Source organism: Delphinapterus leucas, chromosome X (genome assembly GCF_059928025.1).
Source record: "Delphinapterus leucas isolate spDelLeu-1000000601 "Yukka" chromosome X, BTC_Dleu_Yukka2, whole genome shotgun sequence".
Lineage (NCBI taxonomy): Eukaryota > Metazoa > Chordata > Mammalia > Artiodactyla > Monodontidae > Delphinapterus > Delphinapterus leucas.
In genome coordinates this window covers 100,829,935-100,856,308 of record NC_143150.1, presented here as the reverse complement: position 1 = coordinate 100,856,308, position 26,374 = coordinate 100,829,935, and the positions used below count along the sequence as shown (strand labels likewise).

Sequence of the window (26,374 nt, the reverse complement as noted above, 5' to 3'; positions counted from 1 at the left end):
TCTTTATGGTCATTCTATATGTTGTTTCATTAATTAATTTGGTTATAACTAGCCAGTACCTTTTTTAAAATTGTGATTTTTGTGGCATTGTATTTATATCTAATACGGCTAGTCCCTTTCTCTATTCTCAATATGACACAATAGAAACCAGCAATATAAATTATTAATTTTGATGTTGCATAAAATATAGCCCATCATCAGCGTAGGATATTTGGGAAGTAAGAACACAATTCTATCATTGACTATATTAATCCATCTTAAAACCGTAATTCTTACAGTTTTATATGTGCTTTTGGTAAGTCATTTAATTTTTCTTGTTATATTACCAGTCTATAATATTTAAATGCTGACACTTACCATTCACCTTAAATGCTTATTTTCACATAATGGCTTCACAAAATTCTCAAGAGAGGATTTCATAGTTACAACTCAGTTATATTATTGCCAGTGAATGAAAGCCAAAATCCTTCTGCAGAATAAAAATGTACAATTTTTCTTCTTTTTATGTTGTTATATTTTTATATAAAGTATTATGCATAATCCTCAAAATGAGAAAGTATATCTTTAAGCAATATGAGTTATACTAGTGATGATTTATGACAATATTCTAATTCAGCATTAATCTAGATAATAAATGTGAAGCCAAAACTCTGTCTCAAAGCATTTTATACATGTAGAAGGATATACAAATTTATAGGATAATAATTTTGCTTTTATTGTTGTTGCTACTGCTTTCATTATTAATATGGAAGTTATTCTAATTTTGGAATTTTTGCTATAATCACTAGAAGTTACATCCTCAAAGGATTTGTATTTTAGATTTTAATAGTTTTAATGACAACAACCATGTTTTCTCAGTTATTATTCATGGATATTTAGTGAAGTATAAAACACCAGTATCTTAAAAGAATATATAAATAATTTCTTGTCAGTTAAAATCCATTTCATCCAGAAATAAAAGCTGCTACATTTAAAACAGATTTTTACTAATATGACTTCAGAAAATAAGTATTTCCAGAAGAGAAACAGACCAAAATGGATTAAAAATTAGTACATATTTAGGTATCACTGTATAAACAAAATTCCATTATCATAAATACCATTTAAGAGAAATATGTTTCAGAGAAAGTTTCTTTGTAATAAAATATTTTAATGACCCAGTAAAAGGTTCATATAAATAGTGTTTTGCTGATATGGTTACTGTGAACTCTACTCTGCCACCAATTAGACAAGAGACGTCTTCTAGACCTTTTAAGTTTTCTCATTTTAAAAATCTGTCACTTAGCATTTGCATGTCTGCTCAGCAATGTTTAAATGTTTAGCATTGGAAGAAAGCACTGTTCACACTCATAGCAACAATGAAGACGGGAAAATGGAAAAGTTATAATTTTTTAAAAAAAAAATCAGAGTTAAAGTCGCAGAGAAATCAGTTGGCTCAAAATCTGAACAAGGACTGGGTACCTGCAGAGAGATACTAGAGGCAAAGTAGTTTTATCTGTGGATAAAGCTACAGTGGCACACTTGTAAGAAGAGTTCAGCTAAGAAGTTTGGAGAACTGGGATACTGAATGTGCACTGATAAAGGAGTAGAAAGATCCCAAGGGCTTAAGATAGAGGGACAGTGTTACCCTCTTAGAAGCTTAACCCCCTAAAAACTCACTGGCACTCCAGACAAGGCTGGAGAAACTTTTGAATAATTATCCTTTGTGGACCTAAAAACTACACTAATTTGTATTGGCTAAACAGGCATAGAGGTCAAATGAACAGAAGAGAAAACTCAGATTTAGATTCAAACAAATATAGTCAAATGGATGTTTTAGGGTCTTGAAGAAGTACTAAATACATAATTGGTACAAACAAGGTCCACTGACGGATGAACAAATTAGAAGGTGAAATTCAAAGAAAAAGGGAATATTTGCACCATCTCAAAGTAGTTCCACAAAGTGTTTATTAAAAACAAAGGGGAAATACTAAGTCTACATTGGAGAACCTGGCAGATATCACCTTAACCAAATAATAAAGATTAATATGACCAGTAATAAAATATATCAACACCGTGTATCCCCTGATTATTGGACACTGAGAAGGGAAAATAATCTCTCTGGTATTTTCCTCCAAATATATATCCTCAATCTTACCATGAGAAAACATCAGAGAAACTCGAACTGAGGGGTATTCTATGAAACAACTTATCAGTACTCTTCAAAAGTGTCAGGGTCATAAAAGACAAGGAAAGGCTGACTCACAAATTGAAGGAGACTCAGGGGACATGGGATCTAAATGTTATGTAGAATCTAGGACTGGATCCTGTGATATAAAATAACATTAGTGAAATAATTGATGTTATCTGAATTAAGTATGTAGGTTAGTTAATCATATTGTACCAATGTTACTGTCTTAGTTTTTATAGTTGTGCATTTCTGAGTAAAATTTTTTTAAAGTCTGTTGGATAATATAATCTCTGGAATTATTCCAAACACCAAAGAGTTTTGAATTTTATTACTAAAAATCTATGGCATGTTTTATAATTTCTGTAAGATTATGTGAGTCTTTTGTGTTAAGTAAATTTAGGATGATATTGTGATGATAAATTGAGTTTGGTTGTTACCATACAAAAAGTAGAACAAGGAGAATTCTAAGGCTAGACAGCTATTTTAATTCCTAAAAAAGTTATTGACATATCATTAAAATCATGTAGAATATTTACGATAAAAACAAACATGAAGAGTAATAACAGCATGGGTAGATTAAGAGCAAGTTCTAACACATTAACCTAATTTTATTTTACTAAACTCTTACATCTTAGAAATATGTAATAATTATGTTCTTCATTTTCCACAAGGCATTGGACAAATTCCATTATAAGATCTTTGTGATACAAGTACATGCATTTTCGTATATTGAACACTTACAGCCAAAACTTCTGTGAAGGGTCAGAACCTTCTGTCTGTCATTATAGTCACTTCCTTCTTTATGCTTTCAACTCTTTTGTCCACCTTCCTCCTTCTGTTCACTAGGCAAAACCACAGCCATGGTGAATTAGTCAGTGATTGCTGCATTAAAACTGCATAACAAACAAACCCATGATGTCAATGTCTTATAACCTGAAACATTTATTTTTCTTGCTCATGGATCTGCTGATCAGCTGGGCAGCTCTTCTTTAGATTGTGCCTCAGGTTCAGGACTGCTCGATAGGTTTACTCGTTCTGGAACATACCTAGAATATGTTCTTATTGTGGCTGGAAGAGGCACAAGAGGGCAAGTGGAAATACAAAATACTTCCTAAGATCTCATTTGCATATTTCACCTACACCCACACTCCACTGTTCAAATTAATGTATGTTTAATATCAATGGAAGTGGGAGATATATTTTCCCTACCTTAACATGGGAAACATAAAAGTACGGCCGTGATTATATAATTATAATAAAGAGGAGTAGAATTATAATTATATAATTATAATAAAGAGTTATCAGGAAAAATGATCTAGCCTGCTACATCAGACACTAACTCTCTGCCCTTTCTACATTTGCACACATATAGCTGATTATCGCTGAAGGACAAAGAAGAAGAAAAAAACAAAACAAAACAAAAAAAACTCTGACTTTACTCCCATTACTAGGGCCAAATGGTTTGTGCTCCTGTCACAAGCCAGCCCCTCCACTTGATCCCCAGATCCCACCTCTCCTAATTTATACAACAACCTTACCTCTCAATTATCTTTCATCTCACCTATATCTACGGTGTTTCCATTGACTGGAGATTCTCACAGTACTTACCAGCATGTTATAATATTAATATATTTTAAATGAACACCTTGATCTTTTGGCCTCTGCAGCTACCAATCCATTTTTGTCTTCTTATTTGAAGTAAAATTCCTGGAAAGAGTTGTTTATACTCATTGTCTCTACTTCTTTGTTTAAATTGAGATATAATTGACATATAAAATTATATTAGTTGCAGGTGTACAACAATGATTTGATATTTGTATACACTGCAAAATAATTACCACAATAAGTCTAGTTAACATCTGTCACCACACAATAGTTACAAATAAATTTTTTCTTGTGATGAGAACTTTTAAGATCTACTTTCTTAGCAACTTTCAAATATACTGTAAAGTACTATTAACTATAGTCACCATGATGTACATTACATCCCTAGGACTTATTTATTATATAACTAGAAGTTTGTACCTTTTGACCCCCTTCACCCATTTTGCCCCCCCACCCCCCTCTGGCAGCCACCAATCTGTTCTCTGTATCTATGAGCTTGTTTTTGTTTTTGTTTTAGACTTCACATATAAGTGAGATAATATTGTATTATCTTTCTCTGTCTAACTTATTTCACCTAGTGTAATGCCCTTGAGATCCATCCATGTTGTTGCAAATGGCAAGATTTCATTCCTTTTTATGGCTAAGTACTATTCCATTGTATATACCACATTTTCTTTATCCATTCATCAGTGGGCACTTAGGACACTGTGTTGGGTTCCCTTTTGTCCACATTTTCACCAACACTTGTTATCTCATCATTTTGATGATAGCCATTCTAACAGGAATGTGGCTATATCTCATTGCGGTTTTGATTTGCATTACTGATGTTCAACATCTTTCCATGTACTTATTAGCCATCTGTATGTCTTCTTTGGAAAAATATCCATTCAGATATTCTGCCCATTTGTGATCAGATTGTTTTGGGGTTTGTGGGGTTTTTTTGTTTTTTGTTTTTGCCATTGAGTGTATGGATTGTTTATATATTTCGGATATTAATCCCTTATCAGATATATGATTTGCAAATATTTTCTCCCATTCAGTAGGTTGCAGTTTCATTTTATTGATGGTTTCCTTTGCTGTACAGAATGGCTTGACTTCTTTTTCTCCAATTCTCAAACTCACTTCAGTGAAGATTTAGTCTTGACAGTTTGACTGAAATTGCCTTTGTCTAAGAAATCACGACTTTTATGTTTCATTATCTGTAGGTCAGTGCTATGTCCTTATCTTACTTTATCTCTCAGTAGCCTTTGGTGTAGTTGTCTTTTTTTCTCCTTAAAATGTTATATTCACTTGGTTTTAGTTTTCCTCTGATGTCATTGTTCAGTTCCTCTAAATCTTCTTTTCTGTCTCTTACCTGCTATCAGAATTCTAGATGTTGGCTTGATTTAGGGCTTATCCCAGTCTCTTCCCCAGTTATAATATCTTCCTGGACATTTTTTTTTCAGCCTTGTGTATACCATCTATACATGGCCTCTTAATTTATATCTCCAACTCTAAACTTCCTCCTGAGTTTCAGCTGCATGTTTTCATCTTCACATGGATATATTACAGGTATCTCTTACTAAATATTATGCTTGATATACCTGTCTCCTCACCCATGCTAGTTTATTCCCCGAATAATTCTTCATCTTAGTCAATGGCACCATTATTTATCCAGTTTATCTTTCCAAAAACCTAGGAGTCATACTTGATTTCTTTTATTTTCTCATTGCAAATTTCCAGCCCTTGAGTAAATACTGATAGCAAAGCCATAAAAATATATCTCATTCTGATCACTTTTTAGCACCTCCACCCTAGACTATACCACCCGAACTACTGCAACTGCTTCCTGTATTTCAGTCGTATACACCATACTCTAATCTCCACACAGAAGACAGAGCGATTTCTTGTAAAACAAAAATTGGGTCGTATCACTATGTTGTTTAAAACCTTCCCATGTTTTCCAGTTTAACATTAGGAGGTGAGGTCAGAAAGGTCCCCCGTGATCTGGTCCCTGCTTTTCTTTCTGACCTTACCTTCTCTACTCTTTCCCACCCTTCACTGAGCTACTGACTGTATCAACATTCTGAGCCAATTCCTATTTAAGCTTTTACATTGCTCACACTTCTGGTTGCAACACTCTTACCCAACTTCTTGTTTAACTTTCTCCAAATCCTTGAAGCCTCCACTAAACATCACTTCTTTAGAGAAGTTTGCTCTGAAAGCACACTCCACTAATTCTCCCTAAATAATTAACTTGAAATCTATTATGCAGTTATCTATTTATTCTCTTCTTTTTCTCCACTAGAAGTTAAGTTCCATGATGCGAGAGATATTTTCTGTCTCATTTCCTACAGTATCCCCAGCAACTAGAACAGTTCCTTGCTGAATCCATTTAAGTACTAATATTTATTAAGAACTACCATATGCTAAGATCCCGTTCTAAGTTCTGTAGATACACAGGGAGCCAAATAGACAAAAATCTCTGCCTTCCTGGGATTTACATGCTCATGGAAAGAGACAGACAATGATCAAATAGGATGGGGGGGAGAAAATAGGCAGGGGAAGGGGTTAAAGGCAGTCATAGTGTTGGAGGTGCAATTTTGAATAGGGTGGCTAGAAAAGTCCTTACCGAAGGGAAAAAGTGAATGCATTAATTAACCTGCACTGATGGCTATAATAAATTGCTGACAGAGTCTTGTTGGAGTCCATGTCATCTATGTCTTACGTAAAACCATAGACTATTAAGCAACTTTATGTATTACAAAAAACAGAAGGAGAAAGTCAGTATGCTAGAACACCAAATGTATAATTAATCTCAATATTCTACAATGTTTGACTTTGGTCTTCAAGACATAGTATTTTGGAGATCAGAATGTCTCACGTGTGGGTTCAAAGCACCAGTAGCATAAAAATTGAATATGTGGTGTGTGGCTTGGGAGCACATTGTTGGGTTTGGCTTACTTCTTTCTTTTTTTTCAATTAATTAATTTATTAATTTATTTATTTTTGGCTGTGTTGGGTCTTCGTTGCTGCGTGCGGGCTTTCCCTGGTTGTGGCGAGAGGGGGCTACTCTTCGTTGCGGTGCGTGGGCTTCTCATTGTGGTGGCTTCTCTTGTTACTGAGCACAGGCTCTAGGTGCACGGGCTTCAGTAGTTGTGGCACGTGGGCTAAGTAGTTGTGGCTTGTGGGCTTAGTTTCTCCACGGCATGTGGGATTTTCTCGGACCAGGGCTCGAACCCGTGTCCCCTGCATTGTCAGGCGGATTCTTAACCACTGCACCACCAGAGAGGTCCCTTCATTCTTGATAACATACTTTGTAGTAAGATTATCTACAAATGTAAAGTAAATTTCAATCATGATAGTAAAATTGCTTTTCTCAGGTATGAGAATATAGGTAATTGCTATGAACTAATTAGATCATACCTAGATAATTTGAGTCTATTAAACATGCTATCTATTAAGGTATTAGAAAATAGATTGCTTCTTTGCATAGATATTGCTTGATGAAGGATCCTTTGTCATATCTTAGGAAATGGCTAGTAAATACCTGATAAATAGCTAGACAATTCTACTTGTAGCCAAAACCTTCAACTAGACCTCTTGATTGAATTTACACTGGTGCTGCAGAAACCAGACATAATTATACCTGTTAGGAAAGAGTGAAATTGGAAATTTGGAAAATCTTGCATTAAGGATAAAGCAACAGACAACATGTTATAATCTAGGTATAAGTGGTGATGTCCTAATGGGCAGGTAGTCCATGGAGTTAGAAATTCAAGGACAGTATTTAGAGATCCAGGAAATCATTCATCATAGGTGAAATGTAACACGTAGCTGAGCTTACCGGTTTTGGACCGCCTAGTAAAGGACCCAGCAGAGACAAGATAGTCAGGATGTTAAGTCCTTGAAAATCTGAATAACTAGCAAGATACTGGCAAACATATAGAACTGGGTCTAGTGCTTTAGGGGATAAATTATAATGAGCTTGGAAAAATAGCTTCTCCAAGTGTGGAAGACAAGAGTTTAATTTTCTGTATCCCTGCTGAGGGCAGAACTTCAACCAGAGACTGGTTAATTCTAAGCAGTGGAACTAGGGGCTCAAACAAGGAAAAACCTTCTAATTTTGTTTCATGAAGGAACTGAGTACCATAAGAAATAGGAACTCCTCATCAGATGATGGGTCCAAATGGTTGCTGAGGGGCTGTCTTGCATAGACTTCTTACAATATGTTGCTACACTCATTGGGAGGTTATAAGTGAGGACCATTAAGTTAGAACTCAAAAGATTCTATCATTCTATGTTGGTAACATTAATAAAAGCTGATCTATATAGGATCAGGATAATTGTTTTGGAACAACTATGCTAATTTTGATGTTAAGTTTAAAATATTTTCTTTAAAAAATGGAACCCTTTTTTCTTTAGGTGCTAGATAAGGCATAAAAAAGAAAAATTTAGGATAAAAGTGTTCAGAAGTAAAATGAAAAGTCAATTATATACTTTTCTACTAGTTCTGGAATACAACAGGATGTTAGTTAGAGAGTGAAATTTTGTTTTGTAAATGGAATATACTCTTTCACATTTTATTGATCTAATGATGTTTTTATTATGTTCGGATCAAGTATCAAGTGCCTGTCTTGGGGAAAACATAAAACATGCTTAGCATTGGGCATTTATCCACATGTGTGAGATAGAGAAGAAATCAGGGTAAGACTATTGAAGATCACTGGCACAGAACACGGGTATGGAAAAACGTACAATGCATTAGCTTCTATGCAAGAGCCTCAAGAGATGGAAGCTGTAAATACAGTGTGGAGAGAGAGTAACAGCGGTGACAGCTTTAGCACATTTGGGTCACTTATGAGAAACAATGCAGTTTTGTAGACTTCACATCTTTGTTTTAATTCTTAGACTCTGACAAGTGAGAACATGTTTTAAGCCATACCTTATGACCTGTTTGGTGCATTCTAAAAAACAAAATTCCTGCTTTATGCTACATAAATATGATATTTCTCATTATGTTTATTTTGTATGAAAAAATATAATATCAGACTCCAATTCCAGAGTAGGTATTACATTGTCAGTGAAGTTAATTAAAATCTTCTATCACTTCAAACCTTTATTTAATTTAAAGCAAAAAATTCCAGAAATTACCAAGTGTGTTGGAGAAGAAGAGCTTAAAATGAAAATCAATATGCATCTGTCAAATGTAATCAGAGCTCTATGTCAAAAATCCAATTACACCTGAACTGAAATTGTTATTTTTTCTTCTTCTTTTAGCTGACACCCCTATTTATATTTAAGCCTAAAAGGAAAATCAGATGGATATAAGTTGTCATGTTCTCCATGTGTAGGAAATGAGTACACAGTCGAAACTCTACTGTCACCAGCTCTGTGGACAAGTCAAAATTTAATCTTACGAAAGGATTAGATTTCTGTTTTTTCAGTTAACTCATAAAAGAAATATGGTGAATGCATTTTAGGAAAATATTCATTCTAGGATTTCCCCAATTTGACTAGGCACAACCATTCATTACCTTTTGCCACTTGTATTCTTCCTGAATTCTTGTAGCTCTAATTGATTTCTTTTCCTGTAGCAAGTGGGCATGTTCTGAAATCCCTATCCCCTCGATAACAGCAGAAGATGCCAACTTTGAGTGTTATTTATCTTATTATCAAATATAAATGGTGCCATAATCTTTATCAAAACTTCTTATCGGGCTTCCCTGGTGGCGCAGTGGTGGAGAGTCCGCCTGCCGATGCAGGGGACGCGGGTTCGTGCCCCGGTCCGGGAAGATCCCACATGCCGCGGAGCGGCTGGGCCCGTGAGCCATGGCCGCTGAGCCTGCGCGTCCGGAGCCTGTGCTCCGCAACGGGAGAGGCCACAGCAGTGAGAGGCCCGCGTACTGCAAAAAAAAAAAAAAAAAAACTTCTTATCAGGAAGAAACTAATAGGAGGAGAATGCAGACGCTGAGACATTTGTCTTGCAGACAAGCACTCAATTCATAAGTATGTTAGCAAATTCAGCATTTGGCATTAGTTTGTTATTTATGAGGCCTGAGTTTTAAGAATGCTAAGCTTATATATAGCAAAGTATATGCCTATGTTTAGGTAGTTAGAGAATGTTGAATAATTGATGGATTATTTTCAAGCCATTAGAAAATCCTTATATGTAATATATATTTGCTAAGTTATCCGTTCTTTTCCACCTCTAAAGTCTCATCCCCATAGTGCGAGTGTGAGATCTTACCACCACCATCTATCTTTCTTTCATCAGGAAGTATATAAGTATGTATTTATCCTTCTTTGTATCTGTTACCATATGAGCACCTGTTCTTCCAGGTCATCCCTCATTCTCAACATTCATATCCCCAGTGGCAGTGTACATCCACTTTTTTTTTTTTTTACCACAACTTTCACTCCTTTCTAAATCCTAAAACTTTACCACACCATCTTCTAGAATTTGTGATCTATCATAAGGAAAATACCCTCTATCCTAAACCTGCTTAGCCTTCCCATGAAAACCACAGTAAAGGCTCTTGGCCATTCCCTCACCCCATGACTAATTTTGATGATTCCCCATGTGACCCTGCATGGCAAGCTATGCCTCCCATTCCTAGGGATATGTGAGTATAAAACTTCTTTCTTCATGACAGTCATTTCTGTGTCTGTATGTCTCACCATACCTGATTAAAACAAATCCTGAGTACATTTTAAAACATAAGGTACATATTGATACATTTCATTCAAAATAAACATTGATACCTATGGAAAGCAGTAAGTTGCGTATGTATATTGAATTACCATTTTAAACAACTAAGAAAATTGTATGAAGTGATAGACTCAAAAACACTGTAAATCAGTTAAAATCCTAAAATATGTTCAAGTAACCCATGGCAACATCACTACAGATAACCTAAGACATTAGAAAAATAAGGCAGTATTATGAACAACTATAAACACATAAATTCAACAACTTAGGAGAAATTGATCCATTTCTCATAAATTCCAAAGTACCAAAATCCACCAAAGATGAAATAGATCATATGAGTAGTTGTCTATTAAAGAAATTAAATTAATAATTGGGAAACTTACAAGGCAAAATCTTTAGGCCCAAATGGCCTCACTGGCAAATTCTACCAAACATGTAAAAAAGAATTAACACCAATCTTTCTCAAATTATTCCAAGATGGAGAAGGTGAAAAAACACCTTCCAACTTATTCTATGAGGACAGCATTACCCTGATACAAAAACTAGAAACACATCACAGTTAAAGAAAGCTACAGACTAATACTGTTCCTGAAATTAGACACAAAAATCTTCAACAAATATTAATAAAATGAACCCATCAAAATATATAACAAAAAAATATACCCATGAGCAGATGGCATTTATTCCAAATGTAAAGGCTGGTTGAGCATTTGAAATTTCATTAATGTAATCTACTCTCTTAAAAAGAATAAAGGAAAAAAATCACAGTATAGAAAATATAATGTCACCTTCAGTTATGAAACATTGAATACTTTCTCTCTAAAATAGGGAGCAACACAAGGATGTCACTCTCAGCATTTATCATACTGTTGGAAGTCCCAGCCAGTGCAATAAGGCAAATAGAATGAAAGAAAGAAATGAACTGTCCTTATCTTCATATCACATGATTATCTACCAGTAAATCACAAGGAATCTTAAAAAAAAAAAAAAAAAAAAGCTTGTAGAAGTATTAAGTGAATTCAGCAAGGTCATGGTAAATAAGAACAACACACAAAGAATCAATCGTATTTATATATATTACCAACGAAAATGTGGAAACTGAGAGTTAAAATCTAATATTGTTTGTAATCTCTCCAAATAAATAAATTACTTAGAAGTAAATCTAACAGAGCATGTTCAGGACTTGTATGCTGAAAATGACAAAATCAAATGACATTTAAATAAATAGAGAGATCCACTCTATTCATGAATTGGAAGACTCAATACAGTAAAGATGTCAGTTCTATCCCACTTGATTTATAGGTTTAATGCAATTCCAGCCAGGATGCTCAGACTTTATGCAAAAATTGACACAATGCTAAGCAAATAGTTCTTGATTTTAACCAATAAAAAATTCCATAAGAGGAAAAATTAATAAATTGGACATCAAACTAAAATATTTTTCTCCATAAAAGCCCATGAGAAGACGATAAAGTGGAAAGCTATAAACTGGGAGAAAATGTTTGCAAACCACATATGTGACAAAGGGTTAGTATCTAGAATATATAAAACATACTGAAAACTCACTAATAAAAATACAATTTTTGGAAAGTGGGCAAAGAATATGAATAGGCATTTCACCTATACTGAAAATATACTGATCGTTAATAAGCACATGAAGAGATGTTCAACATCATTAATCTTTAGAGAAATGCAAAATAAAAACACAAGGAGTTTTCACTACAAACCTATCAGAATGGCTAAAATAAAAAATAGTGACATCAAGTATTAGGAAAGATGTAGAGAAACTGGATCACTCATACATTGCTGGTGGGAATGTAAAAGGGTATAGCCATTCTGGAAAACTGGTTGTTTCTTATCAAAGTAAACATGCAATTACCCTACCATCCAACAATTACACTCATGGGAATTTATCCCAGAAAAGTAAAAATTTATGTCATACAAAAATATGTGCATGAATGTTCATAGCAGATGTATTTGTAATAGCCAAAATCTGAAAACAACCTAGATGCCCTTCAAAGTGTGAATGGTTAAACAAACGGTGTTATATCTATACCACTGTGTAGTATTCAGCAATAGAAAGGAGCAAAGCATTGATAAGTACAACAACTTGATTGAATATCCAGGGTATTATTCTGAGTGAAAAAGCCAGTCCCCCAGATTTATATACTATATGATTCCATTCATAGAGTATTCTTGATGTGACAAAATTACAGAAATGGAGAATAGTAGTATTCAGGGTTAGAGTAGTGGGGGAGGCAGGGATGTCTGTAAAAGGTCAACCAGAGGGATACTTGTGGTGATGAAACTTCTATATCTTCACTATTTCAATGTAAATATTTTGGATTTTGTATTGCATTATAGCTTTACAAGGTGTTACCATGGGAGATAACTGGGTAAAGCATACTTTCATTTCTTACAACTGCATGTTTATAATTATCTCAAATGTTTTTATAATGGATAAGGATTATATCATAGTATAATAAGAATAATCAGAAGGATAATGATATACACTGTGTTTGGTATCTATAATATCTACTTTTTAAAAGATAAAATATACATAATTTATATGATTGTTAATAATTAGAGCTAAATAAGCATTTAGAAAAGAGACGTATGTTTTTTTCCTTATGAGAGATAATTGCTATGTCTCATGTTGATTTTATTTTATTTTTTTATTTTATTTTTTTCTTATATTTATTCAAGAAACACTTATTGAGACTGTTATACACCAATTACCAAGGATATACAGGAGAATAAAATGAAGCAGTAATTTGTAAAATTTAAAGGAATATACACATTATGTAGTTTTACTCAAAAGTCTTAATTAATACATCACTGACTAATGTATAGTTTAGTCCTGATATTTAACTTTAGCGTTGTAAAATAAAGTTAATATATGATACATTGAACAGATTGAATGTGACCGAATTTGCAAAGGAAAATCAGGTATATAATTCTTAACAGTCTCCACCCAACCCTTGCACACATGACCCCAAGACTCATGTTGATTTTAGTTAACATATATCATGCAGTTTGGCAATGAGTAATAAAAATATTGTATGCAGAAAAAAATGTTTTTTCAATTTAAACGTTGCTACTTGTGAATTGGAAAATGTCTTCAAGAATTCAGTGTTTAGTGGCATTTAATGTGTGCTGCTGCCTGACGTAAAGCATACCCAGCTCTCCAGATAATTGTCATGAATGTTTATTAAATTATGTTGGCAGCTGAGCATAATTTCATGTTTTTTGTAAAATTTCCCTTCCTATTATGTCAGATGACCAATTTTCCACACACAGGAGCTCAGGTTCCAATCAGACAGATTTGTAATTATGATTTTTAGCATAAAGCAAGCAGATTTCTAAGCTAGTCAGTGAAGCTGCTGATTTTATTGTAAAACACAAAGCTATAGCTTTTGTTATGCAAAGATGCCTGGATGCCTGCCCTTCAGAAAAATCTCTATAACCTGAAATTTAGACCTACTTCTACCACTAGAATATTTCTATGAAGAGAATGAAAATCGAACTAATTAAAATATTTTATATGGTCTGGGCTTGTAAAATGGAACCCAAGGCTTACAGTACCATTTCTCTTTTCTGTCATTTTATACAATTTTCTTAGCTTCAGAAATACAGATAAATATTCTAACAGAGAGAGGACTAATGTCTTCTTAGGATTTAGAGAGTTTGGGGCTTTTACAATAGGTAAAGTGGTTGATGGATGTAGAGATGGATAGATAGAAAGGGAGATAGAGAAATAAGTAAACTGTGAGTGAATGATGACACATTCTTTTCCTTTAGTAAAATTTCCTGCAATGAATTGAAACCTGATGACTACTACTGACATTCAGCATTTCCTCCCCTTCTCTCATCTGATATTCTTTCTTCCTATTTCATTAAGAATATAAAGTCAAATCAGAATCTAATTGTCTGGTTCTTCCATTACCTCGACCAGCCTGATTTTATTTTCATCCATGTGCCTTGCCTCTCCTGCCATTACATTGGAAAAGCTCTTTGTGTTGTTATGGCCAGCCCTCTACCTGTTCACTGAATCCCACGCCTACTTAACTATGTGGAGCTCTCCAGCTCTTTCCTCTGTCTTCTGTGTAATAATTCTTGTGGGATTATGCCTATCAACGTAGCAAGCATGCAATAATACCTCTTAATGTTAAAAGACATGCCTTTCTTTACCCCTTATCCCTGCCAGGTACTATCCCATTTCTCTGATCCCTCTTTATGGCAAAACAGCTTGAAAGGTTGTCTATACTTATGGCCCTCATTTCTTATACATTATCTTTTTTTTTCTTTTTTTTTTTTATTGAGGTACAGTTGATTTACAATGTTGTGTTAGTTTCAGGTGTACAGCAAAGTGATTCAGATATATAGATATAGATATGGATAGATAGATTCTTTTTCAGATTATTTTCCCTTATAAGTTATTGCAAAAGCTAATCTTACTTTATTCCCCATCAGTCTACAGATGATTCTGCTTTTTTTTTTTTTTTTTTGTGGTACGTGGACCTCTCACTGTTGTGGCCTCTCCCGTTGCGGAGCACAGGCTCTGGATGTGCAGGCTCAGCGGCCATGGCTCACGGGCCCAGCCGCTCCGCGGCATGTGGGACCTTCCCAGACCGGGGCACGAACCCATGTCCCCTGCATCGGCAGGCGGACTCTCAACCACTGCGCCACCAGGGAAGCCCGATTCTGCTCTTTTGAAGTTCATCAGTAACATAACACTGCCAGATCTAATCTATGTGCATCCTCATCTTGCTCATGAGCTCTACTTGATACAGTTGATCTCTCACCATTTTGGAAACAATTGGCCTCCAGGATTCAATTCTCCCTTGATTCTCCTTCTATCTCTCTAGTAAGACCTCCTCAGTCTTTTTTGCATTTTCTCCCCTGTTCCTATCCCCTGAATTCCCAGAGGCCCGAGGCGCTGTCTTCTCTTTTCATTTCTATCCATACTTGTTCCTGATGAGCTCTCATTCAGTCACAAGTGAATTCAAACAACTTTTAAATTGATAGCCCCAGCCTCAATTTCCCCTTAAATTCAGACACATATAGCCACCTGCTATCTTAGTATTCCCCCCATGGATGTCTACAAGGCTTCTCAGACTTCCTTAGGTGCTTTGCTCAAATGACACCTATCAGAGAGGCCTTCCTGGACCACCCTATATTAACATCCACATCACTCTCTAACTCTTTATTGTTTTACTTAACAACACCATACATATAATACATTTTATTTATTGTTTGACTTCTCACCCCCAACACATTCTGGAATGCATGATCCAGAAAAGCAAGGGATTTATTTTCTTCACTATTTTATCCCTTATTACAATGCATGGCACAGAGTATTTTCTGAATGAATAAGTGAAAGAATAAAACAGTGTACAATCGATGTATACTGTACAAAATGGGATTATCTGGATGGATCTGAAATAGTACCTTTGCCATAGCAAAATCTTGATATGTATATTATATTCATATATATATATATATATATATATATATATGCTTCCTTTTTCATATGAGGAAAATCTCACTTAGAAATTTAAATAACTTTCCCAGTTTCCCAGAACTAATGAATATCAGAGCATAGATTTAAATTTGTAAATCTCAAATGCTTGACATTATATCATAGAGTATTCCTGCAGGTGAAGAGAGAGATTTTACATACACACACACATAACTTAGCAGTGCAGAGAACAAGGAAGATATGGTAATAGATCAATAAGGGATATTATTTTAACTGAAATTAAAATTAGTTACTTTCCAAGAAAATATTCAATTTCCTGACATTAATTTTTAAAACCTTAGTTATCTTTTCTATTTATAAGGAAAAATGTTATCACAGAATATTAAGACTGGAAGGCACATTAAGATATTCTAAATATTAATGTAAAGCTCAAAACCCTTCTCTTGGTCATCACTGTCAGTGGTTATTAGCATGTGCTTGAAGGCCTTCAATAACAGAAAACTCTGTCCTTTACTGTGTCTCTGGTCAGGAGGCTCTGATAGTGGACTTTTCACTCATTTTTGACCCAGCAGTGGAATGTTTACATTGGAATCAGTATTTCCTTTAAGTTTTATTTGTTTATTTTTTGCTAATGTATTCTTAGATTTTTAAAAAAGCAAACATAAAACTTTAACTTACAGGTGCTTAGTTCATGATGTAAAACTTACCTTAGCAATCATATTTGTGTTGAATAATCCCAAAAATCTACTTTAAAAGCATTATATGTCTCAAACTGAGCATTTTTTTCTAAGAAGCATGGATTTGTATCTATTCCCCAATGACCTATACGAGTAAATGTGACCTTCTACTTAGTGCTCACTTTTCGTACACTAGTCCTTTTAATGGTGTCTTCTTTGGACAAGTTCTTTATTAAATCTCAGACATTAGCTAGCTCTATAAAAGATGGAGGAGTAAAGCAGCAGCAGTCTCTAATCCTTCATGAAGAAAATTCCATCCCTGAAATGCCCTTCTTGTTCTTCAATAGATGCTTCCATTCAATACATGCACCTCAGTCAGCAAGATACAGGTTGGGTGGGAATACTGCTTCATCCCTAGCTTTTCCATGATCATAGCAGCCAAATGGCAGTCAGAGTCAAATTTCTCTATCTGTCCTGTTTTGAGAGCCTGGAATTAGAAAGTCTCTAAGCAAGTTCAGTGGCATCCCATGCCTCAGCCTCTGAGATAACATAGAAGGAAAGATAATTTCATGTATCAGTTTGCTAGGGCTGCAATAATAAAATACCAGTCTGGGTGGATTAAACAAAATAAATTTATTTTTTCACAGTTCTGGGGGCTGGAAGTTCAAAATCAAGGGACCAGGATATTTGATTTCTTCTGAGGTGTCTCTATTGGGCTTGTAGCTGGCTGCCTTCTCACTGTGCCCTCACATGGTCTTTCCTTTGTATGTGGGCATCCTTGGTGTCTGTCTGTGTGTCACAATTTCCTTTTTTTATAAGGACACCAGTCCGACTGGATTAGAGCCCACCTTAACAGTCTTATTTTAACTTAACCACCTCTTTAAAGGCCCCCAACTTCAAATACAGTCACTTTTGAGACACTGGCAATTAGAACTTCAACATATGAGTTGGGGAGAGGGGCATAATTCAGCCTATAATATCTCTGAAGAACCAATGAAAGGGCTCTTCTCCAAACTACCACATTAACAATTCTGTTTTATTTTTTAGTGATAATTTAAAGATTATTAAATCAGTTATTGAAAATATAAAGTATTCAAGTAGAAAGTGCACACATTTCATGTGTGAAAGTGGTTGATGAAAAGTCACATTCTTGATGACTTGATGTTTTAAAAATAAAAGCTTGCTTTCTTATTTAAAATAAACCACTATAGCAGCAACATGGATGGACCTAAAGATTCTCGTACTAAGTGAAGTAAGTCAGACAGAGAAGGACAAATATTATATGATATCACTTATATGTGGAATCTAAAAAAATAGTACAAATGAACTTATTTACAAAACAGAAAGACACTCACAGACATAGAAAACAAACTTATGGTTACCAAGGGGAAGATAGGGGAGGGATAAATTGGGAGTAGGGGATTAACAGATGCATACTACCATATATTAAACAGATAAACAACAAGGTCCTACTGTATAGCACAGGGAACTATAATCAATATGTTGTAATAAACTAATGGGATAGAATCAAAGAAAAGAATATAGATATATACACATATATACGTATAACTGAATCACTTTGGTATACACCTGAAACACAATATTGTAAATCAACTGTACTTCATTTAAAACAAACAAATAGACATTTGACAAAAGTATAAATAAATTAATTAATTAAAGAAACCACTATAACAAAAATAATAGCATCACTTAGGGAGCTAGAATGTTTAAGTATCTCTTTGATTTCCTGACATGGGCTATTTCTAATTCCATGCTAAATATTAGAAGTTATGCTGTGGGGAGCAGTAGTGTAATACCACTAAAGTGATTAAAAATTAATCTCTCCAAATGAAATATTTTCATTACTAAAATGAGTATTATGCTCACTTTATGCTCTTGAGAAGATTTTCTTCTAAGAAGGCAAGTAACCTCATACCATTAAAGTATTGTACAATTTCTATATTTCAAATTGGAGATCAGTGCATAAATATTTCTATTACGTTTGATCAAAAGAGCAGTCAAAATAGCAGTATTAGAATACACTGAATAAAATTTGAATATTAAGTGCAGCTAGGCCATAGCAGATTTCAAAAGCAAAATAACAATAATAATAATACATTGAATGCCACTCTTTTTAATATTTCTCAGATGCTAAACATGACGTATTATCAGGGTCTCAAAATTATATAAATAATGTATACTTCTCTCATAAAATATATAAGTACCTAAAATCAATTATGTAAAATAAAATGTGCATATTTCCCCCAGATGCTTATTAGCATTTTGAATCCCCGAATGGTAACTGTAATAGAAAAAAGTAAATACATCTGTAGTTACTTTGTGTAGTTACTATATGGAAATGGAGTAAAACAGAAAAGGATAAGCTTAGAAAATGTTTTGAGTTTAGAATATGTTTTACTAGATTGTTTAACCGAATAGATGTAGTAATCATCACACTAGCTACATTTCCCAGTCAGAAGATAGAAACAACTGATGTGGTTTCTCCCAGCTTCCTGCTAAACACATATGAAGATGCTGAAATGAGCCTCCAGCAACACTGAACACTAACACTGGCTGAAAACCTATTCCAAGAACCTAGAAGCGCCTAATATAATGCTCAAGTGAGAAAAATAAAGGCCATATCCTTGCTCTTGAATAGATCGTGAATGGACAAAAATGTCAGTGATCCCTAAAGCGTAAATGTGGGGCAATCCCATTAAAAGAACTGTTTGCCAGGCCATCCCCTTCTTGGAGCTAACTGTTCATTCCAAATTTAGAAAAATTCTTTTTAAAAAATGAGCTGGGGGAGGAGACAGTTCTAGTAGAAAATAAAGCATCTATAATTAAAACAGTGTGGTACTTACACATGAAGAGAAATCTAGGGACTCCAGAAAAAGACCAAAATATATAAGGAAATGCCATGTAGGTGGCATTTCAAATCATTGAACTTTTAAATAAGTGGTTTTTGGATAATTAGTCTCATATAGAAAATCAACAACGTTGGATACGTTCTTCATTCCTTACATATGGATAAATTACAAGTGGATTGAGTATTTAACTATAAGGATGAAAATATATAGATATTAGAAGAAAACATAGGTTAGATTCTTTATAAGATAGAAGTGTGGACGGCTTTTCTGTCTCTACTCAAAGTGTTGCAAAGGACAATGGGAAAACCACAGAAAATATAAATTATTTGTGAGACACGAAATGAATTTGATAAATTCTCAAAGTTCTTTTCATTGCTAAGTTTCAGTGATTTCTTGGAAGTTTATTAACATTGCAGTGACTTACTATTTAAGCATGTAATAATAGTTAAAGAAATGTATGGTGAATTCAATAGGGAACTATAGTTCTATTTGTAGACTGGTAAAAAGTTACAGCCACAAATAGCCTACTAGATTTTTAATTAAATGGGCTTATTGGTTATAGCATTATCTTTCATTTCAAATATTATAAGAAAGCATGATGTTAGCAATGAAGTACCCTTTTGTATCTTTGTCTTGACTCCTTACACCATCTAAATGTCTGGGTTTATTTTTAGTTATTATATAATCTATTTTTAGTGGTAATATACTTTTGTAAGGGTAAATGATCATTTCTAAACTTTTCCTTGGAGATGCAATGTATGGTTTATTTGACTCAGCTCTGCGTTTTTTTTTTATCATATTCCAGCTCTTTATCCTATTTTATTCTGGCTCTTGCTGTTTTTACTTATTTGAATGCAGCGATTCGTTGAAAATACAGAACTCATAAAGGCAAAATTGAAGATAGAAATTTTTCAGATATCTTAGTAAACAACATGATCTTTCATTGGGACTTTGGGGAAGTTGTTTAACCAAATTGTCTCAATATCTCCATCTCTAAAATGAGAAACATAATAACACTTGTTTATGGTGATTTTCTGCGAATGAAATAATTGTGTGGAAAATACTTAGCACAGAGCCTGGCATAGAGTCAGTAGTGAATAAATATTAACTCGTAATCATATTAATTACTAGTTATTGTTAAGTATGACAGTACACCTTAGAAAATTTTCATTTCCTGAAGGAATAAACTTTAAAATTTGAAAATTTATAAGAATTTTGAGTTGGGATATTTTGCAGAGGGGCCATTTTCTATTTTCTTTCTTGATGTTCTTAATAGTTTAGTACAGTATTCTCATCTGAGACAAAATGACTTTGAATATCATCAATCTTATAACAAAGAATTTAAAAAAAACAATATAGGCAATAATCCCATTTTCTTGTAAAGAGTGTTACTCTTCAAAATAAAGGAAGACACCGATCACTTGGAAATCTTCACTGTTACAAATGGCTAGAAGCTCACTACTCGTCCAGTAGATAGAGGGTTTTTTCTAAGTATGGTCTCATGATCACCTGCTTCTGGATCTCATGAGCTGCTGCTTAAATACGCAGCTTTGAGGTCCCAGCCCAGACTGAACAAGTCAGAATCTCTGTAGTTGGGCCTTAGCAAGCTCCATGTCTAACAAGTTTTTCGCAGGTGGTACTTATTCAAAGCAAAGGTTGAAAAATTCTAATCCACTAGAACACAAGAAATTGCTGTCTGTTTTTCTGTCTTCTGATTTTTACAACCTGAAGTGGATGCCCCTTTCTTTCACAAATAAGCTTTGGCTTCCTTCGTGAATCAGTTAAAGAAATGAACAGTTTACTGGTAGCAATTCTGGGGCTCCAAGCAGAAACATGGAGCTGTTATGGTCTAGAACAAAAATATGCAAAGAAATGAAGGGTCAGAAATTGCTGTACTTTGCCTTATGCAAAATGTGGTAAGACTTGAAAAGATCCATGGGTTTTATGGGGGTTTTTTATCACTCTGGGAAACTCAAGCCATCACTATCAACATTTCTTCAATTCTTCCAGCCTCTTCAGGAGAACCTCCTTGGCTCAGGATAAAATGTGTTTTTTAAAGAATTTTGGTGACATTTGAGGAAAATTAGTGAAGCCAGTGAAGTGCACTTATAATTTAGCATAATGTATTTTTTTGTTCAGGAGTGATTTTGAAAAATTTAGGTCATCAGTAAGGAGAGGTTACTTTCTGTGGTTAAAATTATATTCTAAAAACGTTTACCACATTAAAACTTATTTTTGTGTGTGTGTTTTTCTTTTTTACAGGAATTGCATTGCCTCCTAAAGGGACTGTAGATATCCAGGTGTTATTTATGCCCCAGGTTATGAAATTACAAAAAACAATGGTCATTGTTCAAATGAAGAAGGCAAGTGGAGAAAGGTGGCCTGTTGACAATTTTAAAGAATTGCACACAGAGGTGAAAAGGTAACATGTACATAGCACATTGAAGGAACATGATTTCATTTTGACTGGCATTGATATGATCGGTTTCTTTTATATGTTATGCAATGTGAAGTTCATGAAGTGTTCAAATTTACATGGTCAGAGGGGGAAAATATATTTGATATATGGGGATTGTATATATCGTTGCTGATTTGAAGTTCAGAGTGAGGAACAAGTCAATCTAAGTATCGTATCAGTGAATCATAGTCAGATACATGCAAAGGGACTCCTTTTTGAGTCTGTATCTAGAGAACAACCTGGAACAGCTTGTCTGGGCAAAGCATAGGACTTCTGATGCCCGCGTTCACTAAGTGATGGCACTGTGCCAGGTATATGACGTCCTGATGAGATACTGCCATGACTAGGGTGTGCTGTCGTTGCCAGAATGCAGGTTACTTGTCCCCTCTTTGCTTTGCTGAAATTTAAGCAGATTCCAGTGATGATGCAAAATTTAAATGTTTTCTCTGCTTTTATAATTTTAATTAAATACTTGTCTAGAAACCTTATTAATTAAGAAGAAATTCTTACTTTGTCCTGTATGTGCATATTTCTTCTTCACGTTCAAATAATTCTTTCCTGTGGGCTCAGAGTCCATTCTCCCATGCTTTTTACCACTCCTGCAATCAAGACTGCCGACGTGATCTGGGTAAAATGAAAATGAGGAGGCCCTTGTTCAAAAAGTATTAAGAATTTCAAGACATTAAACAAACATGAGCAATTCCAAGTGTGGAGTTCTTGCATATGTCACATGCCCATGAAGCTGGTCCTGCCTGTCGTGTCTTATGTTCCATTTTTCATAAGAAAAGCCTGTTTTCAACAATGAGCAGAATCATTTTCTAGTATTGCTTTTCTCCTGATGGTGTATGATGGACGTAGAATAATTTTACAAATGCCCTTTTTCTTTTAACTGATAGCCTCCAAAAGTAAATTACTGATAACTTTCTGAAGTCCTGTACTTAATGGTATTTTTTGTGTTTTGTGCTTTGCCCATCCTGTTTAGAACATAACCTATGGAAACTGTATTACTTCTGATTAATCAGTTTAGTCACATCATTAAATACCAATACAGTCATCCCTCAGAATCCATGGGGTATCGATTCCAGGACCCCTGCAGATACCAATATCCATGGTTGCTCAAGTCCATTATATAAAATGGTATAGTATTTGCATATAACCTATGCACATCGTCCCATATACTTTAAATCACCTCTACATTACTTATAATTCCTAATATAATGTAAATGCTATGTAAATACAGGTTTTGCTTTTTGGAACTTTCTGGAATTTCTTTTTTTTTTTTTTTTTAATATTTTCAGTTCACAGTTGGTTGAATCTGTGGATTCGGAACCCACAGATATGGAGGGCCAACTGCTGTACTAACCTTTGAATGTAGAGAAAAAAGTTCTTCAGTTTTAACTTGCATCTTACAATGGTTGTGTTACATTTTTCTTTGTGACAGTTTACCAGGGTTTGGTTTGAAATGGTTATAAAATCGACATTTGCAGAAAATGTTTTGTATTTCATACTTAGTTTTTCTCTGCCAAAGTTTAAATTCACAAGCTTTGCTAAAACACCATTAGGTTACTAAAAAATATGTCATTTCATGCTAATATTGAAAGTGTTTATGCTTTTGTTCACTCTTAATAATTTAATTTCTAATTAGAGCTTTGGGGATAGACAGTGAAGAAATCCCAGGAATATGCTGGATATACCCTATTCTTGGATTCCCACAGGCACCACATCCTAAATGCCCCCAGGGTAGGTATATCTTAGAGTCAGAGAGCACCAGGATTTTAGGTATCTTAGAGGCCTTCTAATCCCATCTCTTCTTTGTACAAGTAAGAAAATCCAGGTCCAGAGAAAGTAGGTTGTAAAGTGACCTAGCCCTATTGGTGGAAATGCTAGGACTGAATCTTGTCTCTTAACAATAAGTCCAATGATCTTTCCACAAAACCATACCGTTTCCTGTTGTCTTCCTTGTTGGTAAAACCTACAAATCAACTAAGATTGAAATAACATTAAATTCAGACCCCTTTATTTCATATTCTTTGATGTGCTCAGAGCCCTGCACTAGATCTGTAAGATTCCTGGGTACTGGGGTTCTTGGATCACATTTAATCACCATATTCCAGCTTCTGTGTAACTCATGGGGGCAATGATTCCTCTATTAGTTGTCCCAGATACAAAACTTTTATGGTGTTCTCCAAAAACCAGTCAGAATGTACTACAGATTTTAGGGAGGTGGGCTTGGCCACCACACATGCAACGTAAAATCCCTACTCTTAAAATGCCTTTTTTTCCTCTCAATGACCCCTTTTTTTCTCCACATACTCCAGGCTTCTCTCAAGTTTCTGTATGTTCTCTTTCCTCAACACTCTTCTCACTTCTTCTGCATACTTTTATTTTCCCGTTTTGTTCCCAGGGTCAGCGTAAGAATCACAACTCCTCTTAGATAACCCTAAGGTGAAATTTAGTATCCCAGCCTCTTACCAGGCTCTAGGCATAGTTTTTCATAACTAAGAATCACTGAATTGCACAGCAAAGGGATATCTATTTTTGATCTCCACCTTGAGCAACACAGATAAGCTAAAAGAAGTCTTGAAATTTTGAATTTTTCTTCTCCCTCCAATACCAATCTTTGCTAGTGAAAAAGAGCTAGTCTTTACTGATACAAATTATGTCACCACACTTAGAAGAGAAAATAGTCAGTTTTGCTTGTGAATAACAGCATTTCCCCAGAGACACTGGTTATAAAGGAAGGCCAAGATTATATATTTCCTTGTGTAGTTTAATTTTAACTGGAGTGAAAATCCACATAACTAACAGTACCTTTGACAATAAATGTCATTTGTTTTACTTGAAATATTTTTACTCTTGAGTTAAAAAATTATCAACAACAACAAAAAATTATCAACACATAAATATTTCATATATACTAAATTATCTTCAGAATGCTTCAAAAACATGTCAAAATGCTTTTTTTAAATTTTTTATTTCCTTCAAAACATAGTTGTTTTTATACTTTCCAAAGAGCTGAACAGTTTAAAATTTATAATAGTCTTCTGATCAAAGTGATGTAATACAGCCTAGACATTACTCTGTTGGGATTCTAACAGCAGTGTTGCTCATGTCTACCCCAGACACTGCTTGTTTTTTTCCCAGATTAAAGACTTAAAGCAGATTTTTTAAAGTCTAAAATAAAACCTATGAGAAAATACAAACAAATTTCTTACACAGTTTTCTTCAAAGAAGATTAAATATGCTCCAGAAACATAGAAATTTTCTATCAAGTCACTTTTTTTCATAATTATTAGATTTTTAAAGTAAATGTGAGCTCTGTAAATAGCCTGTGTTACATTAGCACAACCAAGTAGTAACATCTGTGTTCTGAACAGACTGTGTACTAGTTATTAAATCATTTTACCAAAAGTCTAAAACCTATTCTAGTAATTCTTTTTCTCTACAAATGCCCTTGAGAAACAGATGGGTATGATTTTATAAGTAAATATTATTTACTTTCGGTACAGTCCATTCTTCATTCTTAAGAACACATCAGAAATAACCCATTGCTTTCCCTGCTCAACTGTGTCACCATCAATGTTTGTTGTTTCTTTTTTTTCTATGTATCTATAACCCAGGTTATTCTCAAGCCCAGGGTACTTTTGTTGCTCTGTGAACCACTTTTTCTCTTGTCCTTTGGGGGTAGATAATTAGAAAAGGACTGTACTCCCTATCACAGTGTAAAGACAATGGAATGTGAATCCATTGTGGTTTAGTAATCCTGGCATTGCTAGGGCAGTAATTTCCTAAGGACTTACAGGACAAGACCAATGACATGATACTAATTGTAACTTTGATCACACTAATTTCCAATTTAATGCTTTAGGACTGAAGCTAATTATAACCAGAAAAGCTTGTACATTTTCCTCAGCCATTTCAACCCACTTAATTTACATCTAACTTTGTACCCTTGTTGTACATTTCACATATTCTAAGTCCAAAATGTTCAGTATTAACCTGTAAATTTAAGAATTAAAAATAAATTTATTTTAAACATTTCTTTACTATAAATGTGGTCTATACTGTGAAAACACATAAATCTGAGGACATTATCCAATCTTGCTGTTCAGATGAACATATTATCAATATTATTGATGCCACGAAAGCATAGTGTAATCCATTTCAAAGCTTTTTTAGTATTATGACTCCCTTTTTAATCTCATATTCAATTTATGTCCTGTATGCATCTGAACTGATACAAATATAACAGTTAATATATTTTGGAGAAATAATATTCTTAAATATGGACTCTAGCATACATGGCCCCATAATATTATACAGCTAATGCCAATATATTAATATTCCTTTATATAATTAGTAGTTGATATAGACATAATATTTTGGTTGCTCACAAGATCATTAACAACTTCTGCACTTTA

At 34.3% G+C, this 26,374-nt stretch overlaps 1 protein-coding gene across 1 annotated transcript in view; it reads left to right on the top strand.

Moving 5' to 3' along the window:
- Window positions 1–26,374, top strand: part of CFAP47 (cilia and flagella associated protein 47) — a 546,463-nt gene that overhangs the window by 492,498 nt on the left and 27,591 nt on the right. Inside the window, 2 exon segments of the mRNA XM_089904937.1 lie at window positions 21,758–21,917; window positions 23,599–23,693. Coding sequence (XP_089761063.1) covers window positions 21,758–21,917; window positions 23,599–23,693 — 255 coding nt within the window.